This window comes from Zonotrichia leucophrys, chromosome Z, assembly GCF_028769735.1.
Source record: "Zonotrichia leucophrys gambelii isolate GWCS_2022_RI chromosome Z, RI_Zleu_2.0, whole genome shotgun sequence".
NCBI lineage: Eukaryota > Metazoa > Chordata > Aves > Passeriformes > Passerellidae > Zonotrichia > Zonotrichia leucophrys.
The window spans coordinates 58,099,566-58,121,604 of record NC_088200.1 but is presented as its reverse complement, the minus strand read 5'-3'; the positions used below and the strand labels follow the sequence as shown (position 1 = coordinate 58,121,604).

The window sequence follows — 22,039 nt, the reverse complement described above, 5'->3', positions numbered from 1 at the left end:
AAGTTTTAACTAAAATTTAAAAAATTATCCAAGTACAAGACTCAAATCATTGCACAGCACAAAGACTTTCTTAAGTGAACTGCAAGCTGGAAGAAAAATGCTAAGGAGGCTCATAACGATGATAAGGACTTGGCTATTTAGAGAAAAACATAAATCTAAGTGGGATGAAAGAAGCTGCACATATTAATCTGATTTTGACAGGGGTCCTCTCTATGTATGACTCACATAAACTATTCCTTTTCTGAACCTTTTCATACATGTCCCAAATTTACATAAACTAGAAGCAGAAATTACTTAGCTTAAAAATCCTTCCCTTCTTCCCTTACCTTTCAACTCCACATTGCTTTTCTTTCTCTGCATAACAAAAATAAAACAGAGCCCTCTAAATTCCTACATTTCAAGAGACAAATTTCTTTCACAGACATATTTTTCTGCAAGGTGATGCAATGGACTTAGCTCCTGTTAAATCTAAAAAACTGAATAAAACCAGCAAAATATCAAAAGAATTCACACTTACATTTTTTGTTAGAAGACACTGTCAAGGGTCATACGGTAAGTTACATTTGCAGTAAACAAAATTTTAAAACTACCAACTGCCATATCTTTGCTTCTTCAGTATCAGTGTATGTATTTCCCTTTAGGTTTTGGTACAATAGATATTGCCTCTGTTGTACATTCAGTCATTTGTTGTCATGTAGTAGTGTCATCTTAAAATTTCAAAGCCAAGAAAGCATTGATTCTACTTTCTCTACATTGTTGTAGCAAAGCCCAAAGCATACAACTGAATTTTGGAAGTTAGAAGCAGAGGCTCTAAAGAAGGATACATGCATGTCTAACTTCTGTGAAACTTCTGCAGCCAGCCTTTCTTTAGAGTCTTGTTAAACACACAAAACTTTCTCAAGTGTAAAGAAACCTTTACTTATGAGATCTGCCTTTTGGTATTGAAAACCAACTCATGATGTCAAGCTTAAAAGCTTCAGGAGAAGGATGCATGTAATTCAGATTACAAAGGGTGTCCCTGATTTTTACCAGTTGTTTCAGTGGAAATAGACATGCACCTTCAGGCAGATACTAGATGAATCTCTGTTACTACCTGCCTACAAAGGAAACACTAAAATGCCTGAATACAAGACAGAAAGATGTACAAACTTAAGACAGCAGCTTACTTTTAATGGATAAAAGGTATTAAGAAGGTAATAACCTTGCATCTGATGTCCAATTTTCCGGTTCCACACGATACAAGAATTTCTCCTGTTGTACTGAAATATTCTTTCCCTTTCGGACAACTGTGACTAAAGGAAATCCTTTATGCACAATCCAAGTCTTCATCATTTTTTTTACATCTAGTGTTCCACTGGTAATCTGTAAAAAGAATCATAACATAAAAAGCAAATGGAGAACACTTAATTTTCTTCTTAAATTACCAAGTAAGTGGTTGCATGATTTTGCACCTGGAAACAATCTACTTTGACAGTGAACTTGAAAATTTCCCTCCACTTTGAGCCCCAGCCATCCAGACAGTTCTTAACCCAATAAAGAGTGCACCTGCCCGGGCCATGAGCTGCCAGCTTTTCTAGGGAAATGCTGTGGGAGACAATATCAAAGGCTTTGCTGAAGGTCAGGTAGACAACATCCACAGCCTTTCCGCCATCCACCAGGTGGGTCACCTGGTCATAAAAGGAGACCAGGTTGGTCAGGCAGGACCTGTCCCTCCTAAATCCATGCTGGCTGGGCCTGGTTCCCTGGTTGTCCTGTATGTGCCCTATAATGGTACTAAAGACGATCCAGTCCATGACCTTCCTTGGCACTCAGTTCCCGCCAATAATCTGTAGCTCCCCAGACCCTCAGTCCTTCCCTTGTCCTTCTTGACTTCTCTCCACTCTCCCTACCTTGGCCTCTCTGATTCCCACAGCCTTGCTGACTCTAGTCCTCACTCTCTTCTACCCAAGCCCTTGCTTTACTGACCCCTTTACTCTAGTTTTAAAATTAGACACAGCCTTATACCTGCCTTATAATTTGAGAGCTGCCTGTACAGTCTGCTTTCCTAAAATTTCATCACACTTTTTAAAACAGAAGATATCACAAAGTTACATTAGTAGAGAGTAATCCAAGACACAACACAATACAAGACCTCTGTGAGGCTGGATATAGCTATTCCTTGAAAGCAAATCTTATCCTGTATTTTATTACTTTCATTCTGGTCTTAACACACTACCCATGTAATTCTAGAGAGGATACGTCCATTCTGGATGGACATGCAGGGCAGTACATATTCACTCATAGTGCTTTTTTGGGATGGTATGCAATGTAGTCCTAGAAGCTTCAGTAAACTTCTCCCTACCTATATGAAAGAATTTTGGAATAAAATGAGCAAAAAATTCAGAGTGCTTACCTCCAGTTTATTATCCTATCTTTTTAATCAACAAGGAAATAAATAAAACCTATGATACTCTTTAGAGAAGTTGAGGGGAAAAAAAAAAGAACAGTGTGTCCAAGATGGATACCTCATTCATGCTGTCCCATAGGTCATCACTCTGGGCAGTTCCATAGCTGTGATTACGCAAGTATACCTCAATGCCAGCTTGGAAAACATCCTTAGTGAGATAATGCTTCAGCATCAAAAGAAGTGAAGCCCCCTTTAGGTAGAAAAAAAAAAAATTATCAGTAAATTCAAGTTACAGAACTTTTAAAAGCATATGCATATTATAGGTCTTTCACAGGAGTAAATCAGAAGCTAGCAGATTTTATTCCAAATAATAACCTTCAAATATCTACCTTTAAACTCAGTTTCCTTGGGAAAATATTCTTTTACTATTTCACAAACTCCAAATACAGTTACAGAAAACACTAATGTAGTTTGAAAATTTTTCCCAACTGCTTTGGGAAAAATATTTTAAAGGCTCAAACTAAATTACAAAATGGACTAGTAGAATTTGACATTTTTTCCAATCAATATAATCTGAAAAATATTGCCTTCTTACTGATATGTGTCTGCTGGCTGCCATTTTTCCTTAGTAATACTCATATGTATGGTACAGAACTGCACTTGTGAGTAAGTGTTTAACAGTCATATGATGTTCATTTGAATCAAAAACCTAAAAATACATTAAAAATGTAAGATACACTTGGTAGGCTGGAATTGACTGCAGAAGAACAAGTATGTTTTGATGTGTTTAAATACAGCAACATCTTGTAAAGAAAAAAAAGAAAGTATAGTTTTAGTATCAAAAGGGCTGTGAATGTTTCTGTGTGAAAGCCACCAATAAGTAATTTGCCTGAGGACCTCCATAGCCACCAATAAGTAATTTGCCTGAGGACCTCCATATTGTAAAACTGAACACAGAGGAGCAGACATAGATCAAGAACAGTTTAAAGGTACACTTTATATTTTTGGTACTATTTGTAGGAAAGAAACAAGTAGGAGAAGATTTTATAGAGATAATGCATTGTTCTCACACATTCCAGTTGCACGTTCTGGAATGTGAGTAACATCTTATCTGAAACTGAAGGCAGCCTGGTTATTTATTACTCATCAAATGTCAGGAATAGCCCTTACTACAGTTTTTAATAATATGGCCACTATTTCTCCTCCTGTATGCATCTATACTAGACCTACAGCTCTGCTTCCTTGTTTTTCCTACTGTCATATCCTTCCAGGTGGATCTTGTCCCACACATGGGTGTTAGGTTTACTGACAGTCAGCAAAACAGTCGGACTAAAAATAATATTGCACAATTATTTCTGTTCAAGACAGTACAATGCAGAGGTCACCTCCTAATCTGTGTCAATTGGTAGTTCAGTAAAACAAATTACATTGTACAATTCAGTAACAGACAATCCTTTGCCTATCAGGGACTACATTACAAGTGTCTTCTCACATGAATTGCCAAGAACTCTACCTAAGCTATAAGGACAAGAATAGTATAACACAGGAACTTCATGCATGAATGAAAAGCTATGCAATGAAATCCTCTGAAACACAGAAAGCAGCTGTGAAAACACTATTTCTGACGATGTGCAAAACCTCTTTTGATCAGCTCTTAAAGGTGTAGGTTAGTACAATTCTATTCAAAATGTGCACATACTTATCAGTAGCAATGAAGTAATAAAATAATTCTCCCAATATAATGTTATACTAATTGACTGCAACTCCAATCCAATCACTTAGGAAACTTTTCCATTAAAATTATATAGAGAAGTTTCAATCAGTCCAAGACTGTCATAATTTGTATCTCTAAAGTTAGTTGGCTACAGACATGATTCTGCCAAATGCATAGCTTCCAGAAGCTCACCAAAAAGGGAATTACTTTAGACAGCACCTCTGAAGCATGAAACAACAGCCATGCCTTTTGATAAAAGGAGAGAATCCAAATTCATCTGGCAACCAAGGTAACCTGAAAATCACAAATATCTGTTCTTGCAGCTGAGAGAGCAGAGTCCAAAATAAATGGAAGCACATCACCACCGTAAGCCTATGTGGCATCCCAGACTATTCAAGGATGCCAGACAAGACGTGTTGACCAGCTGAGACTTGCAAAAGGAAACAAACCAAGACTGTCATGGGAACTGCATTCCACTGAGCAGAGGAAGATGCAGTATTTGACTATTTTTCAGCAGAAAACAGCTGTCCCCATGACTTCTAATTAGATGATGGTGATGGAAAAAAATGCCAGATAATCTAAAATGAACAAAGAAAGGGCTTTCCTCCAACACTACCAAAATCTGGTATCTAAAATCTGAGATAATGTGAATAAAAATTTTGCAAATACAGGTACTTCTCTCATGCATTTTTAAGCAAGGCACCAAGATGCTTTAATAACAACATTACCTCACACACAACTCTCACTAGACATTATAAATAACTGCATTTCAGACAATCAGGATATGCAGTAAAATAATTTGCATTCAGAGGCAAGCGTCCAGTTCAGGCTATCTCTAAAATCCTGGAGGTTTTTTAAACCAGAGAGAGTATAAGATTGAGTGACTACTTTGGTGTTTTGTTTTCACTCTTTTTTTAACCACTTGTTACATTCTGCTACCAAAAGAATATATGCCTAACCAGTTATGTTGCTTCATCTATTGGTTCCCCTCTTACATCTTCATGAGTATTGTATTTAGTGCTCAAGCACTGAACAAGATGTTAAGTAAAGCAACAAATACATATACATAATAAATTCCTAATTAAATGCTACACAGATCTCAAAAACACTATTGAGAAATCCTGCATTGTTTGAGTTGGGTGTAAATAACCAAAGGTCTGTCAGCATATGCCTATTTACTTGTGATTCCACATTAATATTTTCAATAGCTAATGTGTCACTTTCCAAATATTTTGGAATATTTTTACAGTTACCTTGATGTAAGAAAGAGCATCAAACATTTCCTCAATTTGCTCTGAAGACTGAACAGAAGAAGAGACTGGATGTGAAGAATTCAAGGCATCCTTCATCATAGCCTTGAAAATTAAAGTAAGGAAATCTTCATCCTGGAAGGGAAACATTTTTAGCTGTTTAGGGAGCTGAAATGTACATGTTAAGCAGAAAAGTAAAAGTTGTCCCTGCTTTGCTCCTCCATTGTCCAGGCAGAAAAAGAATTGTCAGGATACCTTTTCTAAAAGCTATTTCCCTGCCACATTTTAGCAATGGATTCTCACTTCTGAGTTTGCATCATTATGCAGACCTTTAAGCCCCTGTCTCAGGCAAGTGTGTCAATGGCACTAGACAAAAATGCACCTTCTAAATAAGTGTGTGTCAAATTTCACCACTGTTTTCAGTTCATTTCCAGGAGGTAGGGAGTACAAAAAGATGACTTTCATGTCATGAAGTTTAGAGAAATAATTCATTATAATAATGTTTCGGAAAATATAAGCAGCTGTTTATCTGCTGATAAATTTGGTGATTACCAAAATATCTTTACTTCTTTTCTTCTAGAATGGGGATATTAGAATTTAACAGATTGGTACCAGAACAAGAAGACCCCAAACAGTGAAAAGAAGTTCATCATATTGGTATGTGTCCATTTCATTTCATCAAAGCAAGCAAACAATTGTCTGTACAGTAGAGAGTTAAAAAAACAACAAAAACCCCAACAATAACAACAAACAAACCCACAAAAACCCTCTGTTAAATACAATGAAAATAACTGTTAAAGTTTAAAATGTTAAGGCTACTCTTCTTGAATGGAGAAGTTCTGGGTAATGTCTTTTATTTTCACCAAAACACATTCTAGGATCATCAAACAACGAAAAGAGATATTCGTAAAGGCAGCTTGTCAGAGAGCATTTGGAATGAAGTACATAGATGTTAGATGTGTCCTTTGTGGTGGTTTGACCAGGAAGGAGTGGGAATTCTGGGATGCTGTGGTCAAACCAATGGATGTTCTGAGTTTCATACTGACACCTGGTGTAGCCAGTGAAGTTTGGACACACTTCCGAGAATACACAGGGGTTAAAAAGCAGGGCACTGCCCTTGGGAGGCTCTCTTGGGACGTCGCGGCGAAGAGGTCAGATCACCCTCCCCTGTCCAGCCTTGCTGCTGGGCGGGGGAGGGGCAGCCATGCGGTAGGCCCGGGGCCTGGACAGAGATGGGGGTGAGAAAGCTCTCAAGGATGGAAGGGTGGAGGAGCCCCAAGAGACATCGGGCAGCCATTCCCCCCCCCAGGAGGGAGAGAGAGGGAGAGTCGGCGAGACGGAATGTGATCGCAGCCAGCCCAGGAGGAGGAAGCGGGGGGGAAGGGTGCAGCCCGGCCGGCCGCAGCAGCAGCACGTGTGGGAGTATCATCGTTCCGGGACAGACAGAGACTGAAAGTTTTAACCCCTTTCTTTCATGATTGGGGCCTTGCAAAAAATGCTAATCCTCCTCGAAGCTGAATGAGAAGGGAGATGAGAGATGAGATGAGACAAGGACCTGGCCCGAAGAACGTGGAGATGATTGAATGGGGAGAGATGATTTGGAGTGGCCTTTTGGCTGGACTTTTCTTGTGGCCATGGACTCAGTTGTTCCTGTGACACAGAGACTGCATTTAGGGGGAAGCAGTGGCTCAAAACCAGGAGGGTTCATTCGTGAGGACCCCCCGGCCCCAGGGGGTTGGAAAAATATGGGGGGGACAGATGTCCCAAAGCAGAGACTGTGCCTTTTTGGAGTGAGACAAGGCATCCTTGAAAGACAACCCTAAAAGCAGCTCTGGTCCATGCACGGTGGTGAGAGCACTGGGCATGGAAGGAAGATGTCACAAGCGGCAAAAGGACTTTTTTTTCCGGGCGGTGCCGAAGTGACAGAGAAGCACACGAGGTTTCAGTGTGTTTCCAGGAGAAGCCTATGGAACAAGAAGGACTCCTTTCCTCTTCATGAACTGAAGTTTGAGTATACTAAAGTGTCGTGCCGGGCTGGGCAGTTGGTGTTTTGGGAGAATGTATCGGATTGGGAAAGTCAGGTAGTGGGGAGGAGGAAAGTGGTTTTTTTTGTAAGGTTTTCAATTCTTTTTTTCTTTTTCCTTATGGTCTTTCCCTATTTTCCTGTAGTTTAGGTAATAAAGTGTTCTTTATGTTTAAGTTGGAGCCTGTTTTGCTTATTCCTGGTCACATCTCACAGCAGACACCAGGGTGAGGGCATTTTCATGGGGGGCACTGGCTTTGTGCCAGGCTCAAACCATGACACCTTGTTAAAAAAGAACACTACTTTTTTGTCCCACCCTCAGCACATATGCCCCCAACAAGCAGAATGGCTGCATACTTTTGGTGACAATCCAACTAAACAACCAAGCTAGACCAAATGAAGAAGTTTTGAAACATCCAGTGCTGTAAAATAATTCTACTAGGTTAGCAACTCAAGTTTCTTAATACTAATAAGAGTGATTTAAGAACTCAAACTCACACTTCTCCAGAATGCTGAGAAGACGATGATACCTACCAGGCAGGAAACACTCAGTACAAATCAGGTGTTTAATCCCATGACTAAGGCAAATCTCGTAAACACTCCTAGAGGTTGATTTCAGGGCTCAGGTATGTCCTTTACTTGGAGCTATCTCTACCCAGAATGAAAAATTAGTCTCTCCACTACCCTCTACATTTAATTCCACTAACCTTTGTTTATCTGCCTGTCATTCTCACTGACAAGAAAGTTTTACAGCAGCAGTTGATACCTTTCCATTGGAAAAGAGAGACCAAATTTGAATCCATCAGGTTTTCCAGTGTCTGAAAAGCTAGGTCACTTAGCACCTGAGTGAGTTAGTAAGTAATCACTACATTATTATATCAGAAAGATTCTATCCTTCAGCCATATTTGTAAACAGAAGTGCTTGTGGGTGTAGTGCTTTGTATTAAGTGTAACCCAGAATCCTCGATGGTGGACCATTTGGTATTTTTATGCCAGGTCTGGTCATTTGTGAAATTCAAACTGATTCAGACACAAGCAAGTACCACAATGATGGGAAGACAGGAGTTACTTCATGTAGGGAAAGAAAACAAAGGGAATTTATAACAAAGAGCATTTAGTGAGAAAGAAAAGACTATTCAGTCACGGCAGAAGAGATATAAAAGTTTTAAAAAATGTAACAAGCAGCAGATGCACACTAGTTTGCAGAAAGAACTACTATATAAACATTTATCTTTAAGAGAAAAGTCTGATTTTGCTATTAGGGAACTGAATAATTGTTAGCAAATTTATTAACAATTATACTATTGGCTTTCCAGGCTCACACTGTTCTGATCCAATGGTGAAAATATTATAAAAGCTATGTACATTTTTAATAAATGTGGTTATACCATGACTGGCAACTGTGCTCCTTTCATGTGATTGCAACCTCAGGCATATTTAATAACCTAATGCTTCCTAGGTCTATTAGGAAAAGCAGAAGTAGACAAACTTGTTCAACAGCATGTCTGCACTTCTAAAAAGATTTTAAGTTATAATTTGATACACAGACATATACATGTTTTAACACCTGCTATTTTACACAGAACACTTTAACCTTCACAAAACACAGCAGACTGCCTGTAGGTTACTATCAAAAAAAAACCTAAAAAAATTTACAACCCACAGGAACAATGTACCTTTCTCAAAGCCTTTATCACTTTTTTTTTAATCCTTTCATCACTTCCAATATGATAAAATGCAAAAGCAGAGATGCTTGATCTCAATGGTGCCCAAAATAAATTTTAATATCAGTTTATAAGTATCAATCATTTTTAGGCAGCACTTAAAAACAGCTAATAGTGAAGGTACTGAAAATGTGACTATAGAAATTACTTACTGAACGTAATTCTGGAAAAACCTCCTCCATGGCAAAGTATTCCATGAATGTGGCAAATCCCTCATTCAGCCAGAGATCATTCCACCATTCCATAGTTACTAGATTGCCAAACCACTAAGAAAGACCAAAAACGTCATTATTTTTTTAGAATTAAAATCAAATAAGAAGTACTCCATCAATCCTCTGCCTTATCTAAAATGAAGGTAAGGCAAAATGAAGGTCAGTCAAAACCACAGTGAAGCCTTTGCAGCAACATCTCCTTAAGCATGGCATGAGAGTTGAACTCTGCCTGCTGTGCTGTAGAAAATACACCTGCAGGTTTTCTAAACAGACACAATGCACTACCCAGTCACAGTGAGGGGAGGGGTGAATTTAAGGACAGAACTGCACTTAAAAAGCAAAGAAATTAAAAAAGAAAAAACAAACAACTTCCCAGACTATTACCTGATGGGCAAGCTCATGTGCTATCACTGCAGTTATTAGCTTTTTATCCCTTGCTGAAGAAGTGCTATTGTCAAATAAGAGTGTTGTTTCTCGGAAGGTGATCAAGCCCCAATTTTCCATTGCACCAGATTGAAAATCAGGAATTGCTACCAGATCTGGAAAAGATTTGACAAAAGATTTTGAAAATTGCTAGTTAAACCAATGCTATCTTTCAAGACTACCTATTTTAATTATTTAAACACTGCAGTGTGGACATACACTCAAATCCCAAGTACAGATGCCACATAGATTTATAATGATGTTTCTCTAGCAGTACTCTGACATAACTTACCAAGACCCTGCCTATGGATCCTGCATGAGCAAAAGTAGCATAGAAATGAGATGGCCTGAAAGTACACTACTGAAAAGTAGTGTCTTAAAAGACTGCATTTCACTATCTTTCCAGGCAAACTAATGCATGTAGAGGAGTCGGGCTGCAGGTCCTGCAGTTGTGAAAATGGTACACAGATTGAGAATTTCCTCACTACTAAGTTGAGTAACACCAAAGAAATTCTTCTGTGTAAATTTATGTAAAAATATAAGCAATTTGTTTTCAAATGCTCACAAAAGCTTTCCAGCCTGGGAATCACTTAATACTTGCAGCCAGACAAACATATATTTAGGTTTTTTATTTATCTTATAATTGTAATACTTTTTTAAAATATGAAAATTCCCATACATTTCTCACTTCAGAGCTTCTTCTATTTTTTTTAATTAAAAAAAAAAAAGTCTTAAAGAACTTACCTAATTTTTCAAGAGGGTATTTCATAAAAAAGTATTTTTGGTAAAATTCCAGAAGCTTCACTGCTGTGTCTAGGGCATACCCAACTTGGTTTAGATGCTGCGGTATGGCATAGACAGATACCTAGTCCAAACAGAGAAGAAAAAATATTTTGAAACTTACAGCTACAAAAGATTTAGAAGTGAAGGAGGACATGGCAGAAGTTCCTGAAACAGGTAAGACACATTGAAAGTACATACACAAATTACATAGAGTAGTTATGAACTTGCTCATAAAAAGCTGATTTTTCTTATTAGAGCCTATTAACAGGTCAAAATACAGGGACATTGTCCTGTGTGTATGCAAGAACAATACAAGGATGAGAGCTTTAAGGAATGTGTCCAAGAAGGATCTACATGACACAAATTTTAAAATCCCTCATAAGTTATTAAGTGACCTTCCCTGTATGCCTCAACCAATCTTTAGTCTATGACAGCATTTATATACAGTATGATAGTAGTAGTCTAATCTGCAAGAAATTCTCTCTCAAAAAAAAAGTTGGCATAAAGCTCATCCCTATGGCCACATTAGACATGATGTAAGAAGCATTTATATAAAAATTTGAGAGGTTACAATCTCCCCCTTATGTATCAAGAAAACATGTTTGATTAGGTTACAGGTACATTCATGTTTAGGACACCCTTCTGTACACAAACAAAGAAGTAAGTGGACAATCATATTCCAGTTCTATAAAAAAGGAGCCGCTCTTCCTGTGCTATAAATTAATTCAACAAATGACATGTCAAACAGATGGAAAAGGTCACTTTTTAATTTTAGAGTCTGAATGAAGCACATATGAATAAGAATCCAGTCCAGTGCTCCTGGAGTACAAAAGTATAAGCATGAAGCAACTTTACTTCAACTCTGCACTATCTTATGAAGCAACTTTACTTCAACTCTGCACTATCTTAAAGCTTTCATGACAATAAACTTCTTCTGTGTGAAGCTCAAATTCTTTGCATCTCCCAACCACAAACAGCTGAAAGCATTCTGGGTCTCTATTTCCTGGGAAATGCCAATATATGCTTCCTTTTTACTGACTTCCTTGGCCTGCTGGACACTCATGAGACTACTTCAGACCTACTAAAACTCTGACTTTACTTGGTATTCTTATGCTTTCTCCCTTCATGGTGGCAAGTATTCTTAAAAAGATTAAAACACTAATACATTTTTTAAAAAAAGAAGAAATTAAAAATAATAAATATAAATAAGAAGTATTCTTATTAAGTTAAAAAGTTATCTGCCTCAAAGAGCTGACTGTATGGTTTCAGCAGTATACAGTTCAAATAGAGACCTGAATAAAAGCCACAAAGGCAAAAAAAAAAAAAGTGTAACAACCTCTTCTATTCATCTTTCATTAGAAATACTTGTCTAGATCAGAATTAAAGCCTGTCTTGCATCTTTACTTGTGTTTATTTATGGGACTAAAGAGAGGGCTTCTCCTTCTACAATGCTACTAGCACTATTCCCTCTGGCATTTTCTTGGTACATAGGCAGTTCTGACATTTCACCACAAAGGGGCAGTTTCTGCTAACGAGTCATGAAAGTCGTTGCCTATATGAAGCTTCTGCACTTTCTAAAATAAGATTAAGGAACAACTACTAATATTACCACATTTATTCTTTAGTTTCTCTAACTGCACACATTACAGAAATAGGCCATACCCTTGCAAAGGATAAAGCTCAAGCAGGACCTACTTTTTGATGTCTGGAACTTTTGGAAAAGCAAAATTAAATAATTGTATATAAGTGACTAAATGCAGATTTTAAAGTCCACCTAAATTTGCTTTACTGTAGAGCATGAGTTTTTCAGATACGTTATCTTGGCAGGTACAGAAAATTTTTGTGGCAGTGGTTGAAACCATGTGTAGGTGTTTCTAGAAACTTGTCACATTTCTTTACATTCTCAGAACAACTCCTGGTTTGTATGACATTACTGTTGACAGACGAAGCATCGAAAAGAAGAGTTTAAAGCTGCTGGCTCTGAAAGTTCTTAAGAATTCTGCATTTTGTAAATTCCCACTTTTAACAAGACCTGACGCAGAGTCTCTTGTTGTAAAAGTGTATTCAGCCTGGTATCACCTCAGTCCACTTTACAGCATATGGCTTTTGTCCCCTACCTATGATGAGCATAATGAAACCAAGAAGATAAATAAATTTAAAAGAGACAGAGTTTGCATTTTTGCTTGGGGATCATTTTGTTTCGTTTAGTAGCCTGATCAGCTTGGGAAGAGTGAAGCAGAACTTAAAGTGAAACAAACACATACCAGAGTCCCATTAGTTTCCCTGCTGATGTTTTTCAAGTCTGCAACAACAAAAGCTAGTAGATAGGTGCTCATCTTCAAACTCACAAAAAACTCATCTTGAACAATTCCATTTGTCACAGGTGTAGTGGCTTTCTGCAGGGGAAATGATTATTAATGCAGACAAAAGAACACTAAGACATAAAAGAAATCAATGCTAAGTAATTATTTCATGCTACAAACAGTTTATAGGCACACTTACATAATATCTTTTTACTTTTGTTATATTTCAGAGGGACTGATGATGCTTACAACAATGTAACAAGTTTAGGAAGACATGAAACATTTACACTTATATATACAAAAATTATTTGTCAAGTTTTATTATGTAGTATTACCAAACTACTACTCTGTTGGACAAACTAACCTAATATGGATTGCATTTAAAATCCAGTATAATCCAAAGTCAACACACAGATCAGCATTGATTCAAGGGAGCATTAGGCTAGACCATGGACATATTTCAGCATACCCTACTGAAAACATTGGTGTTACATCAGTCTCTCTCCATAAGTCTCAGCAAAACTAGGTAACCAGACATACTTGCTATTTTAAAATTGAACAAAATATTAATCAGATGCACTTTTATAAATCAAAAGAGAATGCATTTCAAAAACTGAGGAAAACCTAAGACCAATTACTTCAAAGCAAAAAGATGCCCAGCTTAAACACATTGACAAAAGTGACCGTCTGCCCAGTTTTCTGAGCACACAGTAAAATACTATACAGAAATAAGATACTGTACTGTACCCAACTTACTGTCTGTGCAGTTTTCTTTAATACTAGTCCTAGAAAAGCATGCTATATTTCTTTTTTCTATGTATTCCTTCACAAACATGAAATACAAAAAGAACAAAGCAAAATTTTTAAAACCACTATAGTGCAAAATACTAAAGATCTGGAAAGAAAGATGGCAGTTTATAAATTCTGAAACTTCATATATGATTTTATTTTCCAAACCCACAAACTTCAAAAACAACAACAATATTAGTTTTAAACAAGACCATTTGAAACCAAACGTTTTGACATTTAATTGTCACTGAAAATTTAACTGTCAGCCTTAAAAAGAAATGGATTTTTAAACCTGAAGCCATAACCACTATTACAACTGACCATTATGCATGAGCAGAATGCCATATTTCAATTTCTCCAGTGAATTCATAAATTTCTGCCTTTATCAGAGCTTTTGCTTCATAAGGAGATGACCGTCTGTTTAAGAAAATCTGCTGCAGCTGCAGATAAACTGGTTTAAAAATTAGTTGTCCTCATTTAAAAACAAAACAAAACAAAACAAAACAAAAAAAAAAAAAAAAAAAAACCCCGAAAAAACAAACAACATACCCAAACCAAAACCAGGACAAACAAAACCACAAAGGTAGCTCGACAGCCCCAAAATACAGAGTTTATTTCTAGCCTTAATCCATGTCAAGACACTGTATGTTGCCAAGTTAGTGATGTACACACTAGCTGACAAGGCCTACTTCGGAGATCTCTTGGTCACGTAGATATAGATGATTATTTCAGCAATGTCTGCTGCACACATTACAAAATATTCTGAGTTGGAAGGCACCTACAAGGACCACAGAATCCAAGTCCAAGTGAATGGCCCATACAGGGCTCTGACCCACAATCTTAGCATTATTAGCATCTTGACCAGCTTGACCAGCACATTAACCACTTGCCCAGCTCCTAGCAGAGGAGACTGAGTGAGCACCCTTTCTTTTTTACATAAAACAGAAGAGTGGTCCACCCGAGTTCATTTCTTCCTGTATGGCTAAGAATCACCACAAATCCAAACAAATGCTTGTACACTGTGAAAAGGTACCTGTTTCATAAGGTTGTAGTTATTAGCTTGGTTTTCAAAAACAAGGCATCTGCATCAGCACCCTGAGCTTTAGACAGCTTCCTGGAACCCAAGCTGCACAGTGTACATAAATGCACCAGAAACACCAAAGGTCTAATTTTCTCATTTACAGATCAGACCAACGTCAGTATTGAGTTTCTGCTGGATGATAAATGGTGGTAATGTTTTGATGAGAGAAAAACTAGTTCAGACACAAGTAGGTAATGTCAGTCTTTCTCGTCTGTCTAACTGAATTAGGCTTCCATAAAAGTTTGTCAAAGGCATAATGACATAAACTATCACCATAAAATTCAGATAAGCTCCTGAAAGATTTTGTCTGAAAAATTCTAGCCGAAGGAATGTCAGATTCCTCATTCACATTCTGGAGCTGACTCTGTGACAATACCACACCTCCCCTCATTTAGCCACAGAAGCACATCCTTCAAGATCAGACATCTTTCACATAGACTGGTGCTAATTACACAAACTACTGCTGGAGGTACTCCAGTACTCTGCACATGTGCAGCAGCAGCAAACATGGAAAACTCAAAAGCAAACCTCAAGGGCTGTTGAGACCAACATCATCCACAACATAGCCTTTGCAAAAAAATAGTTCATTTGATTTCCAACAGGAATCCTTCAGTCATTCAAATGTCTGTCAGTAACATCCTACACTGTGCAATGCATTGAACAAGTGTTTTCTCTGCAAAGTTCAAGTCTTCAAGAACAAAACAGTTGATAAAGTCATACAGTTTATAGCTTACCCACTCAGGTAAATCACTTGGACATTAATGCAATAAACACTGAAATGGATTACCTAGGCAGCAGCTCTACTAAAATTGCCCTACAAAATCAGGTACCTTTAGCATATTTGACAGAGTGGAAAGTTTCTCATCCCTTTTGATCTTGATTAAAAAAGTAGCTTTAAGTGCTGGTTCATCAAAGCATGGAAAAGCAGACCTTGCTGCCAGAGGTTCAAACTGAGTTGCTGCAAACCACCTAATGGTAAGAGTGGAGAAGAGCAAAATAACAATTACTAAAAGCATAAATGTCAGTTTAGTTACAATAGAACAGTCATTTCCCTTCCAAACATTCTAAGAGCTTGTTATGGGAATAACTTTTTGAAGACTGGCTGGGCCAGTCAGAATAAATGTTTCATTCACAATTTTTTCTTTAAAACCCAAGTAACATACTTATTTGAGGAGTAATCTTCTTGGCTATTTTTTGCTTTCTGAACGAAGAAGAAAACATCTGAAATAACCCACTTACAAAACAATTGCCAAAATATAAGCCAGACAGTTTCCAGAGAGAAGGAGCAAAAAGAAGATTGAAAAATTAAATTAGCAAGCATAAATATTAAATAAGAGTGGAAACCTCAGCAGTAGATAGGGCTGCAAGGGAGCCTTTTCATCTAATTGCCAGGCCATTTCCTGCAGATGTTCCCACAGTTCATCTAACTGTGTGCCTGCTCCCTGTGCTGGCTAGTAGATGGATTCTGTCCAAGTTCATGTACTGTCTTGTCTCTAATACAACAGCTATTAATATTGCAAGACGACTTCTCAGGAGTCTATCTTCCTTCTCCACTATTTTTACACTAACTAGCCATGGAAATTACAGCTTTTGATGGAGAGCATCTCTGACTTTCACACCAGCAAGACAACACAGAGTTCAGCAAGTCTACTAATTGAAGTACTTACTGGTGCTACACGGAGAAGATGGTACACATTTTTGGTTTTTTTCTTTCTTGTTTTTATTTTTTAACCTACTGCCAGACTACCCAGAAATGTTTAGGTGGTTTATTTGTTCTGCATTATGATTCAAACATTTTTGGATATACAGCTTTTCTGAGAAGACACAGTGCTGACAACTCACAAGATGTCTGCTTTTAACTTCTTACTCTTTTCTTACCTCTGACAAATTAATGCAGTTTCACTGCAAGATTGTGCAGAAAAAAAGCAAAGAATAAAGAACCATTCTGCATAAAAATAGAAATAAAGCCCTATTTATTTATTTTATGTTTTGTTTTGGGCAACAAGCTAAGTGAGTTATTTTGCCATTTTGTAATTTTGTATTTTTGTGTTGATTTAAAAAATATTCAAAAGAAAGTAGAACTAAACTAAACATATTTTCTTCCAAAATCGATTGACAGTTTGAGTTTTATATAGAAAGTACAGTAACAACAGAGCTTATCAGAGTAGTCTGCATTTGTAAAACTACAGACAACAGACAGACAGACACAATGCCCCTGCAAAAAGAAGAGGCAGGCAAGGCAGTGAAAATTATGAAATCACTGAAGAGTTATCTGGAAAGGATTTACTGAAAACATACAGGTTAACACACGTTCAACATACAGGTTAAAACACCCTTTTCCTGAACAAAAGCAGGTAGCACTGGACTGAAGGGGGACAAAACCTCAAAAAACTACTTACAGGTTGTATTTTTCCTCTGTGAACAATTAAGCATTCTCTTTCTACTACAGTAAATACAAACAGAAAAGAAAGCTGCAGCTACATCGGAATAGGAAAAAAAAATCCACTGAACTTCAATCATCTAGGTAATGTTTGCCTTCTACACTTGCCACTGCACTCTTACGTCTGCTTGCTTTGTGGGAATTCATGTTTTTAATGCCTGCAATAAGTTGCTTAGCTAACCCACACTGCTCTTCCTGTCTCTTTTTTATTGCATCACACTGTTTCTAGAAGACCTGCACAAATAGTTACTTGCCCACAAAGGCATGAACACTCTTAAGTACATGACCAACATAAGGCCCATCTAAAGTGGGGAGGGAGGGCCAATTTTTAATAATCTTGATAAAAAGCACTAATTTACTCTTTGCAAAAGTAAGTGTGATGTTTCCCTTTTCTCCAGTCGTGTGAGACTGCCTGACTGCTGTGACTTTTTCACATATGACTGAGAGTGTCTTGGCACTGACATCTCTCCGTTCCCTTACGACTGTGTGGTGCATCCCTTTGGGCCCCACTGGGTTCCTCTGGTGGTCTTGAACCTGGAATCTTTTTATGAGGACAGGACTTTGTTTCTTCAGTCCCTGCCTTGAGACTTAAGGGCTCAAGAAATGTGGGAAGAATTTCCAAAGAGAGAAATTAAAAATTTAACAAACCAAAAAAGCCACACTACAACCACCTACAACCTCCACACTGAAGTACACTTCACTGTAGGAGAGGCTGCCCTGACTTAAGGAACTCATCCATGAAAGACATTTTTCAGGTAGATTAATCAAGAGATAAAAGACTGGTTTTTCTCAACGGGAATAAGTTGCATAAAATGTCCATTAAAAAAAGCAACCTTTTTATTTCTGTTATCAAAGCACAATCTAGAAGTGACAGAACAGAGAAGCTGTATTAGTGGGCATACCTTTGCTTAGAGTTCTCATCCTTGTAAGAAATTTTGTAGAAGCCATAGTAGGTGTCTGATAAATTAGATGAATATTCCATGTCGACAGTGTAATTCTGTCCAGCAAGGAGAGCCTCCGGAGCAATGAGTGCAATCTGGTCATGCAATGGATATTCCAGGAATTCAACTGGCTTTGCTTGCTGCCCTTGTGCTGAAGTAATTGTCGCCTTGGTGATATTAAGTCCTGAGCTGTGAAGTACAATCTTCCGAGTTACATGGAGGATGTTGACCACTATCTTTACGGAGCCTGTAAATTTCAGAGTAGTTAAATTTGGCTGCAAGACAAGATCATAGTGCAGTGGTACAACATCAGGAGGAAGTCTAATTTTTGCCCATGGAAATAGTTTTCCATTGGTTGCCAAAGGATATATTAGTTCCATTGTATGATTTTTTTTATGGCAGCCTTCTTTGGTAAATGTACACTTGGGAAGAAGATAAATCACTATTATTAATGAAAATGCAATCACAAAAGCAACTGTGCAAACCACCAAGGTCCTCGTAGAGGGAACTGAGCATGATCCATTTGGATTTTGTCTATATGCAGACATGTTATTCTGCAGACTCGAGCTTCTGTTCATGAAGGACATCCCCAACAATTTTGCTGATGACTCATAATCCTCCTCATCATCATCCATTTCATGTTCTCCAAGGCCACGCACCAAGAGACGAGAGCTTCTTGGTTCATATTCCACTTCATCAGGCTCCAGTGGATGTAAACAAGGCTCTTTTGCCAGGTCAACCACATCGGGCTCCTCTTCAAACATGCTATTCTCAATCATATTCCTGGGTAACTGGATTTTATCTGAAAAATAAATGACCATATATTAAATCATAAACAACAGGCTTGATTTTAACATCTCCAAGAAATTTCACTGAATTACAGAATGGGAAACGTCTTTACAGTATATACCATCAAGATCTCTTCCATTTTCTCTCCTAAGTTTGTTTCCTGGAAATATTTCTACGCTTTTCTGCCTACACTAACTTTGCTTTCAGTATCTTCAAAAGGATGCTCTCCTTGGGCATAATCAAAAGCATATTACACCATAACTGGAGGTCAGCTAGACCACTGCACTGCTCTGCCAGTCCACTGATGTCACTGGCTTGCCTGCATTTCCTCTACTTCAGTAAATTATATTTGTACTCAACTAAATTCTTCAAGTTGGATTATTTCTTATGTTGCACAGTAAAGCACAACAGCCAATACAGTTCTAGAAGTGTTTCAAATATGCTACTTTTTGAGTTCTTTAGCAGAGGAGAAAATCTGCCAATGTGAGGGCAGCCACACAAATAACACACTCATTAGACATTTTTAAACTTAAGTTTTTCACAAACATTGCAAAAACCATAAAAATACTTCTCACAGAAAAACAGCAGTATAAAAGTCAGAGTTCCAACTGACATCTTCATTTAAGATAATCCTTTAAACAATCCAGCCACCTAAGAAGTCAAATCAGTGCCAATCAGACTGTTTGCCTCTATAAAATTTGTCCTAATAGATAATGGACCAGTGAATATAAATGAGGAATTGAAATTCATATCAAATTTTAAAATCACATTTTTACAATATAGAGTTACATTTTGATCAAACTTCTGATCGTATCTTCTGTATCTTTGTTTATGCAAAAGGTTATCTTTTAGCTAATCAGTCTCCAGACACAGTTCTATCTATCCAAGGGACTAGAAAACACTCTTGCCCAACTGCAAGGATTCAGAAATTAGTCTAATATCTTTTGGACACGCCTGTCTACAGTCAACTGACCAATATTCACATCACATCTCTATCTTCCACATTATTTGTTTCCAGAAGAAGAAAGCTGAATTTTGCTCTGCATGTAAGCTTACTATAAAGTAGGCTAACTTGTATTAATTTCTGGCTAGAATGCACATTTTGCCAATCTATCAACAACCTAGAATATAACTGTTCCTCCAATGTATAATTTATTTTATTTTTCATTTTATGAAAGTCAAGTTTCTATATGGCTGAAAACCTCAGAAGTGAAAATAAAACATTTTAAAGAAAAGATGGCAAGAATATTTCAAACTAAATATACTAAGTTCCTCAACATTCACTCTAAATGTATCAAGACTTCCTGTTTCAAAGCCACAAAATCAGAAGAACTGGAGTTCAGTAGCTGTAGCAACAAAAAGGCCTTAAAATAAGGTAAAAACAAAATTTAAAAAATCCTTCCCCAGAAAATCCAGTAAGAGAAAGGTACTACTCAACCTGATCAGGAGATACAGCAATGTATGAAAGCAGGAAGTTTGGTGAAACTTGGATCTACCTTCTCTAAGAAGGAAAATGATCAGAGGGTCACAAGATATCTGAGGCTGGAAGGGATTTCAGGGCGCCATCTGTTCCAACCTCTAGGCAAAAGCAGCTTCCAGAATTTTCTATTCTTATGCCATTTCCCAGTACAGGGCTCACAAGCCAGCCTTCAGGCTGAGATTGCATTCAGTGCTCTAGCACCATGACTTCTACACTGGAACACATGCACTTGCATGTCAGACTGGGAGCCACACACAACTGAGAGGACAGAAAGCTAAAGTTAAATTAGAAATGAAAACACATAGGCAAACTAGTGGAGGGAAAAAATGCGTAAAGAAAGTATTGTGCAACAGAAACTCTTTTACAATTCCTCTCCTTCCAAGAACAGTTAATCAAAAATTCACTATAACTTTTAACATAATTTCTTGACTACTCTTGGCTGCTTTCAAAATCTGCTGACTAGCTTCAATCAAATTTGAAAACAGGCTTAAGACCAAATTTCTTCAAGACCCAATGAAATCCCACCCCAAAACAACCAGGGGCTGGTAGAAGACACCCAAATCCATATCTGCTATGTAGAAAAGGCAGGTATTAAGACTCACATCTTAACCACTCCAAAAGGTAGCAGTCAATCAGTACACAGCTCCAAGCCCAGCCATGGCATGTGCAGTTGCATGGCCAGCAAAAGAGGTAGAAGACATGGGAGGCACTGCAGAGGGAAGGAGGAGAAAGATAAAGTGCATAAATCTAGCAGAAAGTAGGTTTCATCAGCTCTGAGGTTCAGAGTACAGTTTGCTTTTTGAGGAACTTATTCTCTAGTAAATTACTTCTAAAGACAGTATTTTCAAAGTTGCATGCATGTAGTAACAACTTTTTCAGTGAAAAAGAATTATACTAAAAAATCTCAAACTAAAACTACGATAGAAAAGTTAAACTACAAGTTAGCTTCAAGACAATTCACAGTTTTAATATCTACAGACGTTAATTTCTAGGAAAACAAGAGTTACAGGCAATTTCTACAGAAGTATTTGCACAAACTGGAAGTAATCAAAATCTGTAAGATCAAAACTTTACTGCATATCAAAAGCATCACCAGACAACTACTCTCCATTGGAAAGAACACAGACCAAGTATCAAAAGGTTACTAGAGCTATTTATGCTGACATAAAAGTCTTTTTATCCTTTATTCACAGAACACATTTTTAGGAGATGAACCACAGAAAATTTGTTTAAAACTTTAACACTCAGATCAATTCTGAACTCTTTGCTTCCTGCTGGTTCACTGACATTGATAACATGACAGTGTGAGTGAACTGAACTTTTATGATATTTCAATTTTAGCCCATGAGCTGTTACAATATGAGATAAACAGACACACGAAGAGGAAAGCCACAGTATTCTTAAACTGAAACATGCCACACGGAATAAGAAGCATCTTGAGGAGCATGATTGCAAGCATCACATTTCACGGTCATCTCTCATATCATGTATGGCCAAGCAACAAACATTCCCATTTTAAAACACATATCAAGCAAATTAATTCATATTCCAAATATACCACAGGATAAATTGTTATAAATTCAGGAGTAGGAAAATTAACCTGGAAAGAACTTGCAGGGTTCCAGTGAACTACCACTGTCATGCCAGAGGCTGCAGGTGCACTAGAGACATTTGTGGTCACATGAGCCCACAATAATGGAA

The 22,039-nt window shown here is 37.5% G+C and overlaps 1 protein-coding gene across 2 annotated transcripts in view; it reads right to left on the bottom strand.

The window, feature by feature from the left end:
- The window catches only part of LNPEP (leucyl and cystinyl aminopeptidase), a 51,709-nt gene that overhangs the window by 9,776 nt on the left and 19,894 nt on the right, over positions 1–22,039 (bottom strand). The window contains exons 2-11 of one of the 2 annotated variants that reach the window (XM_064736159.1): positions 20,941–21,047; positions 18,031–18,871; positions 15,519–15,657; positions 12,780–12,911; positions 10,477–10,597; positions 9,694–9,848; positions 9,250–9,363; positions 5,354–5,485; positions 2,505–2,636; positions 1,202–1,362 (exon numbers count right to left, since the gene is read on the bottom strand). In XM_064736159.1, the coding sequence (XP_064592229.1) occupies positions 1,202–1,362; positions 2,505–2,636; positions 5,354–5,485; positions 9,250–9,363; positions 9,694–9,848; positions 10,477–10,597; positions 12,780–12,911; positions 15,519–15,657; positions 18,031–18,848 (1,904 nt within the window). In that variant the 5' untranslated portion in view covers positions 18,849–18,871; positions 20,941–21,047. The remainder of the gene's footprint in view (positions 1–1,201; positions 1,363–2,504; positions 2,637–5,353; positions 5,486–9,249; positions 9,364–9,693; positions 9,849–10,476; positions 10,598–12,779; positions 12,912–15,518; positions 15,658–18,030; positions 18,872–20,940; positions 21,048–22,039) is intronic. The other variant, XM_064736158.1, reaches the window with a different exon arrangement.